The sequence below is a fragment of the Microcebus murinus genome, chromosome 9, assembly GCF_040939455.1.
Source record: "Microcebus murinus isolate Inina chromosome 9, M.murinus_Inina_mat1.0, whole genome shotgun sequence".
Lineage (NCBI taxonomy): Eukaryota > Metazoa > Chordata > Mammalia > Primates > Cheirogaleidae > Microcebus > Microcebus murinus.
The window spans coordinates 47,799,584-47,820,962 of record NC_134112.1 but is presented as its reverse complement, the minus strand read 5'-3'; the positions used below and the strand labels follow the sequence as shown (position 1 = coordinate 47,820,962).

The 21,379-nt window shown below is 38.0% G+C and overlaps 1 protein-coding gene across 5 annotated transcripts in view; it reads left to right on the top strand.

Annotated features, from left to right (window-relative positions):
• The window catches only part of CDK14 (cyclin dependent kinase 14), a 542,302-nt gene that overhangs the window by 405,856 nt on the left and 115,067 nt on the right, over window positions 1-21,379 (top strand). For all 5 annotated transcript variants that reach the window (XM_012779596.2, XM_012779601.2, XM_012779597.2 and 2 more), the window contains one exon: window positions 12,826-12,874. In XM_012779596.2, the coding sequence (XP_012635050.1) occupies window positions 12,826-12,874 (49 nt within the window). The remainder of the gene's footprint in view (window positions 1-12,825; window positions 12,875-21,379) is intronic.

The window sequence follows — 21,379 nt, the reverse complement described above, 5'->3', positions numbered from 1 at the left end:
CATTTGATATTGTATTTTATTATTTACAAAGGTTTTTAAATATATTATCTCATTTAATATTTAGAATCACTCTGAGTTATGATAATGTTTTTATTCTGATATGATTATCCCATTTACAGACAGACAAAGTGGGATCCTGAGGCTCAGCAAGATTGTATGTCTTCGCCCAAGGCCTCATCCCTCCAGCACTATATAGTAGAGCCAGCACACAAACCCGGGTCATTTGACCTATAAGCCTGGCATTCTCACCGATGCCCATGCTCCTTTTAAGAGAGCTCCTCGACCTGCAAACCTGGAACTATGAGAATTATCAGGCTCTTCTTAGCTCTGCTTGATGGCATCTTAGAAAAGATGCATTTTTTTTTAAAGATCCATATCTTTTTGTAAATACAGAACCCGCCCTCTACCTGCTAAGTAAGGGCATATTCTTCAGCCCTTTAAACCTGTGCCTCCAATAAATTGTCAACTCCTAAATGCCCTCTGCAGATGTTTAATCTCAGATGTGCAGTCCTTTGAGTGAAGAGCATGAGGGAGAGAGCCATGGAAATATTTGGGGGAAGAACTGTCCAGACAGACAGAACAGCATGCACAAACGCCCGGAAGTGGGAGGTAGAGGAGGGTTGAAAATGAAGTCACGGGCAGTAGGGGCTGGACTAGGTCCTATAGGGACTCGAGGGGTACTGTGAGTCCTTCATCATTTATCTGAGAGAGGTAGTACATGTGAGAACTGCCCACTTTCATCATTCGCAGACCTGAGGATGTTTCAGCCCTTAGCCTTTATTCACGCTCTTGGCTTTTGCCGACTCTTTAAGAAGGTGATGGGAAAGCTGTGGAAGCAGCAGAAATTGTTGACAGGGTGGGACATTCTATGCAGGAGGACTAGGGAAGGGCATCCTCTGGCCATGATGTTGCCCTGGACAAACCCCAGCTGCAGGGAGGGGACACCTGTAGTGTGCAGAAATATCTTCCTTACTCTTCTAGAAGAATCGTGCTTTATTCAGCCCACAGATTGCCTATGGAAATTAAATGAGATAATCTATCTTTATATTCTCTTTGTTATTTGTTATTTATTTATGCTCTACATATTTTAAGAAGATGTAAGCTTACAGAAGTAATTGATAAAAAGTACTTTTCAACTGTTAAGGGTGTGTTGTTACAAAATAATATTTTTATCATTTATATACCATGTGCTCTGCCTGGTGTTTCTTTTCACACTTGCTCTTTACACTTCACCTCCAGAGAATTTCTTATGTTTTTTTTTTGTTTGTTTTGATCAACAGGAACTGTAACGATCATGGGTTAAGGTCTAAGTGTATAAGGGAGTAACTATGTGATGGTTATAAAAATGGACTTTAAAATTGTTATGCAAATATCTGGTTTTTATGTCAGATTTTATTGCTCTTAATAAAAGCACTGTAGGTCTGCTTGACACAAGGTTTAGGACATTGAGGGCTCTCTCCACCCACCATCTGCCAACAGCTATGTCAACTTTGTTGTTCCTCTTCCCACAGATAAATGCCAGTCGCACCGTGAAAAAGCTAGTTAATTACTAAGTTTATGAACTATGTGAACTTTATAGAGTGGAGGAAGTAAAACATGTAAACATGCCAGGAAGGGCCGGCTGTCTTTACTTTCCCTTGTGGCGATCACACTAGGAGGGTGACTGCCGTGGCCGAGTGACCATGCTTGGCATCCGCTTATGAGCTCGGATCCTTACAGGGTGCTCACGAGGTGCCAGGCAGTACAGCAGGTGCTGAAGATACCACCATGAACAGAGCAGACAAACCCTTTTCCTTATGGCACGTACAAGCCAGAGAGGGGAGTGGTATTAGACAGATTACCGGTTACTATGGCGGGAGAAGTGTGACCACGGGAAGAGTGGCAACAGACAGTACAGGGGCACCAGTCCTCGGAAGGCCAAGGTGAGGAGTTGGGATTTTATTGGGAGTGTGAGAGAACTCGTTGCAGGGGTTTGGGCAGGGCAGGGCATTGATGTTTTGGAAAGGACCTACTGACTACAAAAAGTCACAGACCTATTTCGAAGCTGGAAAGAGGTTTAGTCTCAAGTGTGAATCCCCTTTCATTGGCCATTTCTGCCTGCAGCCCTGGGTTGAGAAGATTATATAAAGGCAGCTTCTGGCTCAGAGGGAAATTATTTTCACACAAGTTAGCAGTGATGCCACACACACAGGGGACATTTTTCCCCATAGGTCCATAGTTCACCAGAAATTTGATATGAAATAAGTCATAGATGTGGCCAGTGATATAAAAATAAGTAAGAAACAGCCAGAAATCTTGATAATCACTCAGAAATGTAAAATAACAATTTATCTCCTCTCCAATAGGCAGGTGTATGGAGGGAAATATTGTATGAATTATAGAAACCCGATTTAGTGCAAAGCAGGGACCATCTATACTTTCTCTGTATGTGCTGGAAAAAAAATTCCAGTTTTTTTCACTAGAGGGCATCAGTAATGATGGAGACTAGCAGAATGTCTAGAAAATGCCCGAAAACTCTAAAAAGATTAAATTTTCAAGGGGAAATGAAGTTCTTCTGATGACAGACTTATTTTTAAAAATCCTAAATAAATTAGTTTTATTATTACTACCCTCTGGAATTTTGTTAAATTCAGTTTGGGAGTTATCTATACTTCATATCACCAAAGTTTATATGAAATGCCAGTCACCAAATAGACTTTACTTCTTCAGTAATCCCAATCCACCCAAGAGTATTACAATTCTTGTATACTGTCCAATTTGTATGATTTGATTAAAGTCATATCAAAGAAAAGAATTAAACTTTTAGCCTAAGAGTCGAGATCAGAATGAAGACATGGATAATTTACATGGTACTGGAAGAATTATCATCTCCTGTAAAATAGAACATTTGATTGAGTTGTTATATACCAGTGGCATTATCATAAACTATCCATACATTTTTTATTGCTTTCTTGAGTTTGTAACTTGAAGTTTTATATTTATCCTGCTCACAAATAAATGCCAGTGAATATATAACTAGAAATCTATACATTGTAAAAAGTCCTCCATAATGCCTGATCCTGAACTTTTAGGTCCCTTTTCAGAAACTTTTTAAAAATCAAGACCTCAGGAAGAGAGATGAGGGCATTGGAAGTTTGGATCTAAAATAAGAAAACTTGATCCTTGTGTTCAAGTTGTGTCTTGACCCCAGTACCTTGAGTAGGAAACCGTATCTTTAGGGAAGAGGTGGGACTTTGCAAGGCCAAAGGCTTGCACAGCTGTCCAACGTGAGCAGGATTCCATACCACTGTGTGAGATTCATAACTGAGTAAGTGGTTGAACCAACAGTAGGATGAAAGATTTTTCTCTGTTTATCGCTGGAAATATTGTTGGCACAGAGAACAGCAAGGTGCTCGGTAATCTGAGAATTAATGTAAGTTTTTCAGTATTTGAAAATTTTCTGGAAACAGAAAAATGGCAGAAATTTTAAGTGCTCGTTAATTGATGATGCTGAGCATCGCAGAGCTGTTTACTATGTATCAAATGCTTTCACAGACACTGTCTCCTGAGGTCCTCCTAACAGGACAGGTAGGCAGGGCAGATAGATGAAGCTGAAGCTCAAGAGAGGAAAGCCCTGTTTCGTGGTGCGTGGTAGCGCTGGACCAGAACCTGGGTGTAGCAGTCAGCTCTGCTGTGATGGTGCCTAAAACAAACCACTCCAGAGTTAGTGCCATAATTAGTAAGTATGTGTTAACTGCTCGGGCCTAGGTGGTGAGCTGAGTTTCAGCTGACCTTGGCTGAGTCCCACAGTTCTTGGTTCCAAGTTGCAGGTCAGGGTCAGGTATGTTCACACCTCTCTCATCCCCTTTGGGGCAGCAGCTGTGGAAGAGCGCTCTTCTTAAGGGACAGGCAGGAGCACAAGAGAGCAGACGCAGTGCCGTCGGCACATTTCAAGCCTCTGCTTGTGTCAGTACCACTAACATGCCCGCTGTTCACACAAACTCTCAGTGGAGTGTCCTCTACTCATGAAGGTGGGAAGGAAGGAGGGAGTGATTATTTGCTGAATAATAATCTAATCTCCCCTACTGGGTCTTCTTGATGTCTAGGCTTGTCGGCTACTCCTGGCTAAGACAAGTAAACCAAATTCATTTTTTTTGCTGTTGTTTAAAAAATCCCTTTAGGCCTCTATCACAGGGCTCCTTCAGGACAAATACATGACTAAAGAATAATAACTCAATATATAGATGAAAGAAAAAAATAAAACCTTGGTTTCCATTATTTAAGATGTAAGTAATATTTTACCCTCAAATATTCAAGTCAGACTAATAGGATGATAAACTGAGCACTAATCATTAGCTCAGTTGTTAGGTCTGGTGAAATTTCCCTGACGTACGCAGTTCTTCTCGCTGCGCCATCAGAGAGTACCGTTGTAGCTAACAGATGATAATGTTTGCAATGGAGATTGTCTAAAAAGGACATAAGTGTGGATGTAAACAGATGCTTGTGCCTCTAGAGCCAGCTTTGTAAATCCAATTAATAATCTCTCAACTGTAAAAAAGAAGCACAATTGATATCCTCTCAGAATGCCAATCCTCGCTCTCTACTAGTACATGAGAATCACAGAATTACATATCAGGAGTTAGAAGAGCATAAACGTGTTTGTGGATTTTATTCATTTAACTGCCACCTCAGAAGAAGCAGTTTAGAATGGCTTAAGCATTTATCCTTCCTGAAGTAATACTGTTTTCTATATGCCATATGTCTTCTTTGCGTATATGTAATATAACCAGACAAGATAGTTTTTGAAGCATATTATTGTTAATAATAGTTGTGGTAGTAGTAGCAATAGCTAACAAGTATTGTTTATTATAAGTCAGGCACTCTTATCAGCTCATGAGATACATCTTCTTATTGTACAGTCACAGTAACTCTATGAAGTAATTACTGCTATCATCCCTAACTGTGATATGGGAAAACTGAGGCACAGAAAGGTTAAGTACTATGGTCAAGGTCGCTAGAGCTTGGAAGACATGTGTCTGGAATTTTCTGTAAATACAAGACAAATTTGTTCTCCTAGACTTAAAAGAGTAAGACACCCTGGCAGCAGGTGGAAAGGAAGTTGGGAGTGGGGAGTAGGGAGAATCTTGTTTGTGTGCATGTTTTTTATTGCTCATCAAAAGATCTTTGATCTGTTTGTGCTGCTATTGGCTTTGTGGGTGATGGGTAAAACTTCAAGTCTCTCTCATCTGAGACACAGAGAGGTGCCATGGTACAGTGACTAAGAGTGTAGGCTCCAGATCCAGACTATCGTGTTTCAAATCTCAGCTCTGCCACTTTTGAGCTGTGTGACATGGACAATTGCCCAATGTCTCTGTACTTCAGTTTCTCCATGTAAAAAAATGGAGCTAACCATACCCCCTACTCCATAGCATTGTTACAGGATTAAGGTGAGTTTATATTTACAAACCACATAGAACACGAGAAATGTTTGTTATATATCAAATAGGAGGCTTGGGTATCCCAGCTCTTTGGTGATTATAGTCTGGGAGTAGAGGTCTCGTTCAGCCTCTGCCACCATAGCCTGTATCATGGCCTCAGGTAACTTAACCTCTCTAGCCTCAGTTTACTATTACGAAATGAAGTGGTTCAAGCACCCGATTACTCGGGTCCTGTCCAGCTCACAGATCCTCTTGAAGGTGCTGGCCCCCACTCCTGCTCCTCTCTTCTGCCCTTCGGAGAGTTTGGGTGAAGGCATTCAGAGAGGGGTGGGGGTGCACATAGAGTAAGACACAGCATGTTTTTTCTGCTCTCTTTTCTGGGGGCTGTAAATTTGCTCTTGTTTGTGGAGAGTACCTAATTTTAATAAGTACCCAACTGATTAAACTTTAGTTCTCTAGAGAAAAATGTCTTACGGAAAGAGAAGTAGTCTATGAATTCTAGCTTGAGAAAGGTGGTGGATAGTTTGAAGACCTCATTGGGGAACATGCGCTCACAAATCCATGCTTGTATATATGTTAGAAAAACAAATGCCATCACAAGTAAGAATGTCTAAAGAAAATAGTAGAGCCATTGTTTATAGAAGTTTCAGAGATTACTCATTTTAAAAAGCACACTGTTGGTATTTGAAAGAGGATTTGCAGTAGCCGGGGCAGAGTGGCATGCTGCAGTCTCCCGTTGAAAGAACTGAAGATGCTGCTCAGCATTTTAAGGTAGCTCTTCTGCGTGACAGCGACAGTGCAGTGCAACTCTGTTCAGCATTGATGTGTGATGTCAAAAGCTTGCCCTGATAATGCTGGGACTCCGTCAGATCTGAGCCACTAAAAATTTTGGGAATATCAAGTGTTTTAAAGCTGCAAATTGCAGTTGGGCAAATACATATTATGTCTAAAATGCCTGTTGGGATCACCATACTCTTTTGGAGTTAAGATATCTAAAACTCCCAGATTTTGGAACAAGTCTGGCCCTTTCTGTTCAAGGTCAACCCTCTTCTGCTGTACCTGAATTCTGCTTCTGTTCCAAGGATTGTAGATCCAGCTTTTTAAATATCTTAATCAGAGTATTAACTGAAGTGTCCACTGCTTGCTTGGTGTTCCTAATAAATATAAGAAATTAAAGTTTGGGTAAAAATTCTTATGGATATTTGTGAATATAGTTTTCTTCTAATGAGAGCCCTTTAGTATTGGTCTGCATGATTTACTGTAGGCTAGTTATGACCTAGTATGTTTTCTGCACTGCTATATTCACAGTGCCTGGCAAATGGTAGACATACAATAAATATTTATAAAATGAATGAGAATGAATGAATGCTGTGCCTTCTGTCCAAAAGGATTTGAGAATTTTATGTTACATAAATAAATAATTAGGGTGATTATTTTAAATGTAACAAGAGTGATTCATGACTATGTTAATTGTTCACCCTTATATAAAGGACTGGAGTCTTTATCCTCAATCTAAGCAATCCCAAAAAAGGCACTGGATGGGCTCAACACTTCTGTCAGATGCTAAGGTGACCTTTAGCATGGCCACAACTCATTGCTGAAATTGTTCCTACTTTTTTACCAGCTCAGTGCAAGTAAACTCATTTGTTAAAATGCCAAATAATCATATATTTAAATTGTGAATAGTTGAACAATATGATTCAGATGTGTTAATTACAAAGAACATCTAGCATTTCCTATGGCATTTTGGACATACTAATTTTTATATTGATTTACAAACTAGTGGTTATTCCATCCTATTATTTATATTATGTAATATCAAGTCCATTTGCAAAAGATACACTAAAGTTTGAGCCTCTTTATGATCTCCTCTCTGGTGCCCCCTCCTCCTTGTCTGTTTACTCTCACTAAGCCTCCAAAACAATGAAAAGTGTTAGCTACAAATCTTGGTTCAGCCTTTCAAGTCCTTTGAACACACTGGAGGTTTTTTATTGGTTGGTTGGTTGAACTTTTTATTCATATGTCTTCCTGTTATTGAAGTTAAGAACACAGCAGTATCTTATAATATACAAAAACATTGCTGAGAAGAGAATGAGGAGGATAAAAATTAAAATTAAACTCCTGAAGTATACAGGGAATACTTGAATACTTGCATGCAAACCAGTACAATCCAATTTAAGTTTTATCTTCATGTGGGTTAAAGTTTGCTTTCTTAGTGCCTCAAGCTATTTCAGGTCTAGCTCTTTTAAGCTGTGAGACTTTACAATTGTTCTCCAGTTGTTTTCCTGTGGAATGTCAAGGAATTGCAGTGCAGAGGCAGAAAACCTTTCCAACCTTCTGTTCTCCACTCTTGTCGCTTAGCAAGTGATTTCTGCTCTGCAAACTCTCCTCCCAGGTCTCCTGCTGTGTTGGGATCATCCTCTGCAGTGTCCCTGCAATAAGAGGAGAAGGTGAAAATCAGCCTGCAGGTTCAAATTAATTGCACTTCTCAGTTATGCTATGAGTTAGCCAATGCTTTAAATAATGACATTCTAAACTTCTAGTTTAAACATAATTGGAAAGAGAAAGTTGACATTAAAGTAGTAAGTGAGAGTAAACTTAACTGAAGAATAGTGTAAAGCATTCATATGCAAATACTCGAATAATCTGATAAAATTATTCATAGGCAGTTGACTGTTTTACTAAATGCATTTGTTACTGATTTGGAGCACTAATTTCAGCATATTTTTGCCTTCAAAACTTACATAGGTAATTATGTTGCTTTCATTCTAATGGAACATTACTTTTATTTACAGTGGGAGCGGTTTTAAAGATATAATCTTTTACTCTAATTGTAAATGTATTGCAGAAAATGTTAGAAATGGTTCCATTTGAAATCATATACTTGAGCAATTAAGGTCTCAAAGATGTTGGATACAAGTGATCAGGCCCTTTGTGTTCCTGGAGCTAGCTTCAGATGTTTGTTTAAGCCGTCTTTATTTGGAAAAGAGACAGATGTAGTCTTGGCTCTGGCTCTTGTCTCCAGGACTGTGTTCATATCTACATTGCAGCATTTTTCACCCTGTATCTGTAATTTACATTTCCGTGCCACTGAACTATAACCAGGACTTATTCATTTTTGTGTGACCCTAACCTAGTGCCACATCTGGCACAGAGGCAAGTGCCCAGGTAATAAATATTTGCTAAAAGAATTAAGATTTTATATGAATGGTGATGGAAGGTAAACCTGAGAATGAGGCTTCATTCTTCCTTATTTATTTATTTTTTTTACTCTCATGTAGCATGTTTCTCTATCTATTTTGTCTCTTTTCTGCATAGCTAAAATTGACATACTATATTTCTGGAAAAAATTCTATTAGCTATTAGCATATCCTATCAAGCTCTAAAAGGACTTAATTTCTTAGAACTAATATTTATGCACAATCATTAATTGCTAAGAATAATAATTTATTTGTAAATGCAAAATTGTATTAATTTTATCTGTAATGGAATTCTGTTCATCCTGAAATTATAGCAAATTATTAAAATTGCTTTGTGAGGAATATAAAGTTGAGGAAGTCAAATCTGCTTTATAAGGACATTTGATTTAATTATTTTTTGAAATATGTCTTGCTTTCTTAATGCCAGACTTTAGATAATATTTCTTTTTAAATTATATACAAAGAACTTTTCTTCCCTTTTCTCTTTTCCTTGTCAGTTAATCCTCACACCTAAAATATATGCCTTTAAATTTCTGTCTTACACTAACTAGATGAATTATGTTGCATCTTATATGATACAGTCTAGTAGAAAATAAATTCAGAAATTAAGATATTCTTTTGAAACAAATAAATACATAATTGTTGGTGGGTGATTTTGTCTATAGCTTTAGAACAGTGAGTATTTGTAATTGGAGCTGATCTTCAGCTAGTGCACGCCATTATGGCACAATGGCTAGTTTCTGTTCTGATTGGTCAATGCCTGTTTTTTGCAGGTTATTAAATATTTTGTCAATTACCCCTCCTCAAATAACTCTGAAACTCCAGGAGAACTCCACCTCCACTTAAAATACCTTCTAAGTCATCACAGTTTTATGTAGTTCAGTATCTTTTAAACCTGGAACGTGGACATCTGTGCATGCTCTATTAGCCATCCTTGACTCCTCCCTTCTGTCATTCCTCATCTAATTCATCAGTAGATCTCACTGGCTCTACCTTGAACACTTTTTTAGACTCTGACCCTTTTTTCACTACATTCACTCTATTCCCGTAGCCCAAGTCCTATAGGCTGTCTCCGGGGCAGTTGTAATAACCTTCCCTGGGTCTCCCTGCTTCCAGCCTTGCCTCCTGTAGTGTGTTCTCTGAACAAAAGCTAGAGTGATCTTTTTTTTTTTTTTTTTTTTTTTTTTAAGGCCAAATCATACTAGATCATATCTCAAAGGCTACAAAGGCTCTCTCCTAGGTTCTTGGTCTACCCTAGCCGTCTGGCCTCAAACAAACTCCAGCTCCGCACACTCCTCACTGGAAGATTTTTTTTGGTTTGATTCACTCCTATGTCTTCAGTAGTTGTTCAGTAAGTAGTAGTGGAGTGAATGATTGAATCATTGTACAGTGTTTTTAGTCATTTCTTTTAAGTAAGGTCTGGTTTAGAAATAAGAAGCTGGGTGTGTTTTACTTTCCTTTGTTCTTCTTATCCAGTAGTAGTCTTATATGTGAAATATACCATAACAAAAATAATATAAGTCATTTTCATTCTCTCCTTTAAAAAATTGCAGTTAAAAGCAGGCAATACTGACAAAGGACATCAACCAATATTAAGCAAAATTAGGCCTCATACGTATTAAATAATTAAAAAGAAATGAAATCAATATAAAAAAATTTTTTTAGAGATGGGGTCTCATTCTGTTGCCCAGGCTAGAGTGCAGTGGTGTCATCAAAGCTCACTGTAACCTTGAACTCCTGGGCTCAAACGATCCTCCTGCCTCAGCCTTCTGAGTAGGTAGGTAGGACTACAGATGTACACCACCACACCCAACTGGGTCTCACTGTGTTGCCCAGGCTGGTCTCAAGGGTCTGGCCTCAAGCAATCCTCCCACCTCACCCTCCCAAAATGCTGGGATTATAGGTGTCAGCCACTGCCCCCAGCCATTAAAAAAAAAAAAAAAATTAATGTTACTGAAGTACTTATACATCAATATTGTTTAAATGTCTAAATGAAAAGACATACCAGATTCTTATGTACAAAGATTTTATATCATCCTTTTCGAATAAATATATACTTTAATGGAATTTCAACTAACTTTATCTCGTTGGTTGACTATTTTGTTTTAAGCTGGCCTGCCCTCATCACCCCACCTAAAGTGTCCTCTCACATTAGTCACTCTACATCAAATCTCCTTGTTTTAAAGCTAGGACACTTACCACTTTCTAAAATCAGCTTGTTTATTATGTTGTTGTTGTTGTTGGTGGTGGTGGTGGTAGTGTTTATGTTTTTCTTGTCTGTCTCACTGTTCTAGAATATAAGCTCCATGAGGAAAGGAACTTTTTCTGTTTTGTTCATGTGTGTATTCTCAGCATGAGAACAATCCCTAGCACATATGGGGTACACAATAACTGTGTGGAATTAATGGACAAAGAAATGTTCACAACTTACCCCAATAATTAAAAAAAAAAAGAATACTAGCTAGAAAATACATGTTCTGAAAGATAAGAAGCACTCTAATTAAAATAGTATGATACTGGCATGAATAGGTGAGTATAAAAGAAAAGAGTCCAGACTTTGGTATGTTTGGGAACTTAATATAGGATAAAAGTGTCATTTCAAATTATTGGAGAAAGAATAATTGATTTATTACATAGCCCTGGCATAATTATCTGACCTTCTTAAAAAAACAAAATGAGAACTATATGTCATACCATGTTAAATAAATCAATTCCAGACATGAAAACCAAGAGATTAAAAAAAGGAGAAAAATTAAAATTATTGTTCGTATAAACTCAGAGTCTTTTACTTTAAGCAAGACAAGAAAGAGAATAATTTATTTTACTAAATAAAAATTTAAATTTTTGTATGGAAAAATACTTCATATATAAAAGTGAAACTTCACTTTTATATTTATATGAGACCACTTGATCATATACAAAAAAGCTTCCTATAAACTGATAACAGTATTACATTTAAAATTGGTACCAGCTATGGAAAGTGAATTTTGAAACTGAAGAGGAAATGCAAATAGCCAGGAAGCATATAAAAAGCAGCTCAAGAATGTTTTATCAAGCACAGGTTTGGCAAAAATGTAAAACACTACTAACAACCAATGCTGGAAGGCATATGGAAAAAAAGACACTCTTTTTCATCGCTGGTGGGAAAGTGAAAAGTAATCTTTTCATCTATTAAAATATGTTTTGCCAAGCAGTTCTATATTGGGGAATCTACACAACAAAAATGAAATCATTTGTATATAGAGACAAATGTGCAAGGATATTTATTGAAGCATTGGTTGTAAGAGAAAAGGAACTGGAAACTACCCAAAGGTTCATCAGTGGGAGAATGTCAAGTAAATTATGGTACTTCTATTCTATGGAATGTTATACCATTTTGATACAGTTGTACATATGTTTTATTGATTGGAAGGACTATCCACACATGTTATTAAATGCCAAAAAAAGTTCAGAGTAATGTTTATTGTACAATCCATTTAACAAATTAAAATAGTATATGTGCTTATGTATATGGATGGGTGTATTTTATAAACATAAAGAAATATGTGGAAAGGTACATACCAAGCCATTAACAATGGCTATGTTATCAGGAGTGAAAAATGGAGAGCAGGAGAGGAGATTATTAATATCTATTCTATATCACTTTATTGTTTAACTTGCTAAAATAAACATGTTCATTTTTAATTTTAAAAAATATGATAAAGATTCTTTAATGATAAATATAAATATACATTATAGGGCATTGGTAGTTTGGCTTTGAGCATGTATAAATACCATACAGTGTAAAAAAGTAGACCCAACATTACTGTATTAGGTCAGAGAAATCTTCATAGAAAAAACAGCATCTCACTTGACAAGATGTGTCAATATTCTTCTGTCAATCTACTTATAGTTTGGAGGTTTGGAGTTTGCATTTCTTTTTTCAACTCAATTAAAATTTAGTTATTCTAAGAAATAATTGCTAGGAAACCAGATTATGATATAAATCATCCTAGACAAAAGAAGACAATGCTTCATTGTTTAAAATGTTATGCTCTTCCTGTTGTACTCTTTATAACTATCCAGTCTCAAGGGGAAGACCCTTACTATGGCTAGTTTAACTATGACTAAATAGAACACCGTCTTTTGTAAAAGTTAATTTCTTCAACATGCTTGCAGTATATATATTTGATAAAAAGATTGCTTATCGTTTTTCTTTTTTATTTCAGAACGCTTTACCCTGTACAGCTCTAAAAACCTTAGACAAGCATGGAATAAGTAAGTCTTTATACAGATTGTGCTCATTCTCTTTCTCTCTCTTTTTAATATTTACAACTCTCCTGATAAGCTTGTCATGGCATTTTTTTTCCATTCATTTATCTTGCTGTCTATTCATCCATTTGACCATTAAAGTGTTATTAAACTCCAACTGGATATCAGCTACCATGTTCAGCCTGAGCCAACACTGTGTGAGTTTGGGTTCCTAGAACAATGTGTCATTGCTTCAGAATTGTAAATCCTAACATTCCTGTGGTCAATCTTCTTTTAACTAAATTCCAAGAAATATTTTGGTGTCAGCAAAACAGTATTTATAAAATACAATATAGGGACTAACTTTCTAATCTAAATGATACTGGTGATGATTTTTGAGCTAGATAAAATTGATCTTTCACATTTTTTGCTTATATATCTTTCCCCTCAGCCATTTTGGGAAGCTAAGTACATTTATTGCTGAAGTGTATATACTCAATTTATTATTTCATTTCTGTTCTCTATCTGAGCTTGTTGAAATGGTCTTATTTATTGGTTTCAAAATTTCACAAAATCTGAAGATCTTGGTTTTGTAAATTACTTGGGAGTCTTTTATTGCAAGCCAACCTATTAGGAAATCATTGGAAGTGGGAAAGCAGAGGAATTGAGTCTCTACCATTTTGTGATTGGCATCACATTTAAAGCATTAAGCTGGGGGAAAGGTGACTGGCACAGCTTTGATTAAATAAACTGTAATGTATCATAACAGAATTTTGTCTATTGGGAATTTAGCGTTAGAGTCTCACTTTTTACAGTTATGACATGTTTAACTTTGGACACCATCGGTTATGAAAATAAAAAATAAGAAAAAAATGTTTTCAATCATTGTTGTCAGTAGATACAGTGGACAAAAGCTGATTGTGAGGAACTCATGGAATGAATACATTAAGTTCTGCAGTAGTTTATTTGAAAGATTTGACAGTTTATTTTTATTAAATTTGTACTTAGAAGAACACATTGGCGTAGTCATTTTTGTCTAACATAGGGCTTTGCATTTGTCATTTGAAGAGTGGATTCTTAATCTCTAGCGCCTCTCCTGGGAGGCACGCCCTCTGCTGGGCCATCCTGTGTCTGCCCCTCACCTTTTAGCTACTACCTGATCAGTGGTCTAACATAGTTTAAGTAAATGCTGTTATAGACCAGGTAATATATACAGTGATCAAATTCATTCCTCTCTCAAAAAGTTCTGTCCAGCCAGATACTCACTTTATGAAACAATTCTTGATAAAGCAATGGAATCTCTAAGCCTATATTTGAAGTAACAGGAAAATCTGACGAATCATACACAGCATACCAGCATTTGTGGGAAATGATAATTAAAATTATAGAATTTACTTTTAGAATTAATTCAAAGTCATTTAATAAACTTGAGTCCCACCCTTAGATTACTTTTTTTTACCATATTTTAAGGAAAATATTAAAAGCTGAGCTTGAGATAAGGTTTTAAAATTATAAACATGGCTTGTTTAGAACCATGCTATTTTTAAGTCCCTGTAAGTCTTATTTTTTGTTGCCCTAAGGGTTTATTTCAGAAACACTAAGTAAAAAAATCATTACTAAAAATATTATTAAAATATTACTCTCTGGTTTTCCAGTGTTAAGTGCTGAATCTTTGAGCCAAGGTATAGTCTCTAGCCAATTCAAACCCAATGTAATTTAGAGAGAACCAAGAATCAGAGACATTAATTATGTTATTCATTCTTCCTCTAAATGACCTTGCAACCATCATCAACATTCCAACATCTCTGGCTTCAGGAGTGAGGTTTAGATTCAAAAGAACTGCATTGAAAGACTATTAAACAAAGGCTGGTTTTTTCCATTGCTGTAACTAATTTGCTTGTCTATGGCACAATTACTAAACTAAAACAATTGGTCATTTCTCTTATACAGGGGTAATAGGTTTAAAGTAAAGTGAACTAATTTGCAAGAACAAAGTTAAATTCAATTTAGATGAGTTAATGTAAGATGGGTGGGTTAATACAAAAAAGTAAGTCACTGTTCAAAATTTAGTAACAATCCTTTTAAAAATATGTATTAACCCAGATATTGAACCTAGTGGATGTGTTAACCTGCCTACGAGAGTAGGAATTTCTTGAGAAATGAATCCTTAAATCTCTTTGAATGGCTACAACAAGTGACACAGTTTATTTGGGGGCCAAGACTGCCCTAGGTAACACCCATGCAATTCCCTGCTGACTTCATTTATATCAGTACCATGGGCATAATTTTATCCTTTGAAAGATTTTTTAGTATTCTGGGGAAACAAAGCAGTGTCAGGGGCAAGATATCAAAAGATCCAGCAGTTAGCCAAACTCAAAAAGATAATATGAAGAAGAAATTTTAATTACAGGCTTGAAAATAATAAATATATATTAATAAAGAAAAGAAAGTCCTTTTATTCCCTCATACTGGAAGTACATGATCCATGTGAGCTCTTCCTATCTTTGGATTAAAGAGAGACAAATCTTAATTTTATAAAAACATGTATTGTTTTCTGATTGTCTTCAAAACATCTCATTTTATTTCACTGGATTTATAAAGACTCTCTCTAGTTCTCTTCCAAATCTCTCTATTTATAGTTGTCTGACATTGGCATGTATGTGCAAGCAACCAAGAATTTCAGCCACTTAAAAGATCTTTTATTATTTTGGCTGGAAAAGAAGCTTTAGTATATGCTCTCCAGCACAGTTAAGGGTAAGATTCCAGGAACACATTTGCTTGTTTTGGAATTTTTTAACAGCTGAACAATTTGGGAGGTTTGAAAGTATCAGAGAATTAAGGATAAACCACTAAGACACAGAAGACAGATCTGAAAACATAGCTAGTGATGGTAAAGGGAAGCATGTCCAGAGACTTGGATAGGCACAGGTTAACCTCTTCCTGCTTGTTCCCACACATACTCTGTCTAGTTCTGCTTATAATCCTTCTGTTAGTTCAGTACAGCTGGATTTCTCCTAAGAACTTATAAAAATTTATATTTTTAAATGTACAGCAAATACAGAGACATTGTAATGAAGCTACCTTTCTGGGAATGCAAAAATAGAGAAGAAAACATTTACCTGCTCTATTTGAATTGTACCCACAGAGTCACAATCCCTAATTTCGAAGATTTAGAAATGTTTCCTAACTTTGTGTACTTGAACTTTCCTTGAATATTTTATCTGATTCAATATTTAACTTCCAAAATTTCTACAACCATCTATTGTTAGATAGTTGTGTCACATATGCATAAAACATAATGTATTTAAGGTAATATTTAGAGGAATAACATAACTTTCACTGTGTATTTGTAGTGATGCTCTGTTGTATTTTTCTTGTCATTATATCTGATGTGTCCCATTAAGATTAAGTCAGTGCCTTCTTAAGGAAAGACCCTGTTTCCACTGTCTCTTGTGTTCTAAGTTGATCTAAAATTTTCAAACACAATAATGTATTGCATAGTTAGAGCTTTAGATTTCTTTGCCAGCTTAGAAATGAGAGGAAGGTAAGAACACCGTTACTGCACTAGGAGGAGCAGTTGAGTTGAGTCAGATCTTTAAATCATCTTTTTTGGCTTTCACGTTTTGTTTTTCATTGTTGATCATTGTCGTTATAATTCTATTTACTTCAAAGTAACAGTTTTAATTTATTTAGTGCCTGAAGACTTCTTCTCATAATATTTTCAAAGAAATTATTCTATCTATTCACTTTTTGGGGGATGGGTTTGTTTGTTGGGGTAACTAGCTCTAAAGCAGACAGTTAAGCAGACATTTTGAAATTCTAGTCTCTTAACTCAAAAGGTGAGCTACAGGGGTCGACTGCCCAGCTCTGTGCCTTTGAGTTCAGCTTTAGAAGACTACGTGGGAGTTCTTCACTACATGTTATACCCTTGATAATGTACGGTTTTCAACACAGTAATCAGATCCAAGCAAGTCTCTTATCCTGACCTTGGACACCTGTATATATATACATATATATATATATATATATATAGTAATGTTTGGAGGCCCCAAAGGCTCACCTGCTTGCTTTGACAGTTGCAGTTCACAACAGTTTCTGGGGACATTCATTTTCATAAGAATGAATTATTAGTTCAGTTACTGAAAGCATTATGTGGTTGTGATGTTCATCAGACTCTATAAACCCCTTGCCACCTAATAGAGAGCAACTCTTCTGGGGAACTGCAGATTGGATTCTTGAAAGGAACAAGAGGAGGACCTAAAACAGGAGATGCTTTCTAAGCCCTGGTGGGAATCCTAAAAAGCCCCAGAGAAGACAGAATAAAGGTCTGTCCAAAGACACAGGTTGCAGGCAGGGGCCAGGAAGACAAAGAAGCAGCTATCTGGGAGGAAGTTGGTAAATCTGCCAAAGGCCTAGCCCTGATCACTAGTAGTGGCAACAGCACAAATGTGAAGGCATATGAAATATACCTAGTCAAAGGCCAACATGCACTCACTGCTCCATGGTTGTCGTTGTGATGGCGGTGGTGGCAACTAACATCTGGACAGCCTGTTGCAATATAGAATTCAATTTCATGTATATTATCACATCCCCCACATACTCTTACAGGGCAGGTATCATCATCTCCATTTTATAGCCGAAAATAAAAAAAAACATACTCATGAGGTCAAATGATCAATGCAATGTCCCCCAGTGAATCTTGTGAAAGGAATATTATGAATTTTGATATCTGATTTTATTTCATTCTCACCGCAATGGGTGGGGAGATCTCTTCTGGGAACTGACATCATTCCCAGTCTATGCAGCAGAAGACCTGGGGTGGAGTAGAAACCTGACTTCCTCTAACTTGAGGAATATAATGTTTGCAGCAGTCTGGCCACCCACGCCACCAACCCAGGCCTCTCCTGCGCCACTGCTGGGTCATGCGCCGTGGGGAAACAGTTGGCTTTGTGACAATCTAAGCTCCAGTGATGACAGGCCTGACAGCTACCCACTCACACCCTACCAGCGAGATTTATCGCCTTTTGCACACATTTTGTCATTTTGTGTCATTGCCAGATTTCTTACCCATGTCTTTCATTTAGTAGCGAAGAATTCACTGTTGTTAGTAACGCCTGGTGATGGTCGAGGGCAGGCCCTGTGCTGTTTGTTATCTGGTGGGCACGGGCTTTTTGTTCCCTTTCTGGTAGAAACTATCCATCTTCTGTCTTACTAATTAGCAGTATGTGCCAGCTTAGGAGTTGGCACCAGCCATTGTTTTTCATCCTTGCGGATTATGCGTTGGACTCGTCATCCAAAAGTACATGCTTCTGGTGCAGCTAATGCCTTCCTTCTGCCACGCAGCTCATTAAGGAATAAAACCCAGCCATGCTTGTGAAGTGGCACAGAGCTTCCAGAGGCTGTCGGGCTGTGGTTTCTCTAAAAGGAGGAAGGTGGAATTAGGCTTTCTTGAACTAGTCCCCAAAACAGATTCTAGATGTGTAAACTGTAGAGGTTCTTCTGCTTCTCCCAAATATAAAGTGGGGTATTTGCATTTTGTGACTGCCATAGCAAATTGCCACAGGTTTATTGGTATAAAACACTGTAATGTGTTATCTCACTGTTCTGTAGGGCAGCAGTCTGGGTGGGCAAGGCTGGTTTCTTTTCTCTGGGTCTCACAAGGCCAAAATCAAGGTATTGACCAGACTAGCCTGGGCTCTTATCTGAAGGCTCTGGGGGAAACTTGCTCCCAGGCCCATTGAGGCTGTTGGCAGAATTCAGTTTTTTGTGGGGGTAGGGCTGAGCTCCCCATTTCCTTGCTGTTTGTCAACCAGGAGCATCCACCAGCAGCTTAAGGCCTCTTGCATGCCTCATCACATGGCCACCTTTTCCTTCAAACCAGCTTCTCATCCCTCTGACTTCTTCTTCTGTCTCCAGTGGGAGAAAGTTTTCTGCTTCTAAAGGTTCGTGTAATTAGGTTGGAACCACCTGGCTCATCCAGGTTAATCTCCCTGTTTAAAGGTACAGAGTCTGTTTTACCATGGAAAGTAACACAGTCCCAGACTGCAGGGATTAGCAAGTGCACATCTTTGGCGGCCATTCTGCCTGCCGAGGGTGGGTACTGGGGTTTCCTGTTCAGTCCTGAGTGCTGGGGTGGAGCACAGCAGAGGGGAGAAAGCTACCCTAGCCAGGTCACACACAGCCGCTCTCACCTGGTCTCTGACCCATCAGGTAACAGGCACAGGCCTCTGACTCGGATGAGTCCTCATTGCCTGGTTCACAATCGGTCTCCTCAAAATTATGTATAAAGAAGAAATCATTTTTTTTTTAATCCCCAGCATAGAGAAAAAAGAGATTATGCTCAGGGAGGCTGGTGCTCTCTGAGATAACTAAAAGCCTGGCCTGTCGTTTCTATGCCTGCACTGCCCAATGCAGTAGGAGCCCTTAGACCCCTCTGCCTCCCTGGCTCTTGAAATGTGACTAGGATGATTTAGGAACTGAACTTTAAATTTTATTTAAATGTAGTTAGTTGAAATGTAAAGAGCCACACGTGGTCAGTGGCAAAATATCATTGGGCAGTTGTAGATCGACATGTGAAATACTCATTTATTTTAAATGCTCTCTAGAGTAACACAAATAGGGGTGTCTGATGCCTGAAACTCTACATTAAAGGGTCATTGCATTTGGCACTCAAGTGTCCAGAGATCCTGCTTTATATTTTTGCTTCTCACCTCTATCTTTTATTTGTAAACACTCTGAGAAGATAATGGCTCTGGAGTACCCAATAAGCGTAATAAATCTGCAGAGGGAAGAGTGGAAATATCAAAGCACATCAAGCAGACACTCCTTCCCGCCTCCTCCCCTCCGGAAGCCAGCGGTCCCCTCCTGAGGGGCGCTGCCTGTTGCAAGCTCTCTCTTCCTTTCTCCTTCTTGTGTTCTCTCTCTCTTTTTTTTTCTGTTGGGAACTGTGAGGGGTTAGACACACAGCTCTCTACCCTTTTGAACTCCTGTAAGAATTCACCTCTCTGCTGTCTTTCCCCGTTCCCTTGATCTCCCCTGACTCTACTCAGAAAATATCAGGAAGACTCAGCTTTCCTGTTCACCACGGAGGAGATGCTATTCTCGAGAGGGGCTCCATTTTCTAATAAGCCTCCCAAATCAAGAGCCAGGTCTTCGACACCTGGCCCCTGTGGGTACACATATTAATTCTTAAGCTTTAGGACACTGACAGCTGCCACATTTTAGAAAATGAAGCATAAACAAAAATGCAGTCATTTTTACCTGTCCTTATTTAAAAGAAACACCTGATATGTGATCCCTTTCCTCAACATTTATTTATATCATTTTCTTGTGATTTAGAAAATATTTACAAAAAAAAAAAATCAGTGAATTTTCAGCCTCAAATGAAGTTGAACATAAGTCACTGGAGAAAGATGATTTTAACATTGTCATCCTTGGTATCCACTGTCACCCTCTCCACCTTCTACCTTGGTTGATTGTCTTGAAACAAGAGGTCCCCTCATCATTTGGGGACACTTTCTATAAAACTGGGGCTCAGCATCCACTCACTGTGAGGATGCAGTTACTAGAGTGTTCATGTTGGCACATGCATCTAACATCTGCTGTGTAAATAGCGGTCCTGCTGACCTTCTAAGAATACAGAGTCAATAAATAGTATTGGTCTCAACCAGGAGAGAACAGAAGAGAGAAAGGGAGGCTGCACAAGCCAATTATTGGCACAGTGGCAAGAAAATACTGGAAGCCACCTGAACCTTTGGTATCATAGAGACCAACTTCAACCCTAGATCCACTTCTGAACTGTGTAATATTCAGCAAGCTTACTGACCTTTCTGAGCCTCAGTTTTTCAATCTTTAAAACCTCTTGGCAGGATTATTGTTTAATCTTTAAATAAGGTAAGGGTGTAAATTACCGGGCGCCTTACCAAGCACAGTCCCTCGACAAATACTAGTTTACCTTCCTTCTGATTTTCAGCACTCCCTGGCCAGTCAGAGCCCTTCATTCAGTTCCAAATAAACAATTCTCCTCGAACGTGAATACTCCTACACAGGATCCTCCCACATCTGCCCGAATATTCTGTCTACCTTCTTAGGAGCACGTGCTGAACTGCTTGGTCACCAAATCTTTTTTTTTTTTTTTTTTAAATACTTCTTGTTTAGAAACAAGATTTGCCCTTACCCAACAGTTTCTTCCTGAGAGTGATATGTTAACAAATAGCGTTTTATATAATTAACGTAAAACTGTGATTTATCCTGGGTCTTGAAACACATCTATTAGACAGTTTTCCTAATTATATTGAAAGAAGCGCCTAGACAAATCACTGTTATCAAATTCAAACGTTTGCTAGACCTTTTCCCCGTGATATCATCTGTATACGAACTGCTGATGGGTGAGCATCAGCCAGATGTGGTAGGTGTCCACTTGACCTGCGGTTTCAGTGACAAGACTGAGTATAATTATTCTGGCTATTTACAGCATTTAAATGGGGAGGGCAGTATGCTGATAGCATGGCCTTGCTATGTCTGTCATCGCCA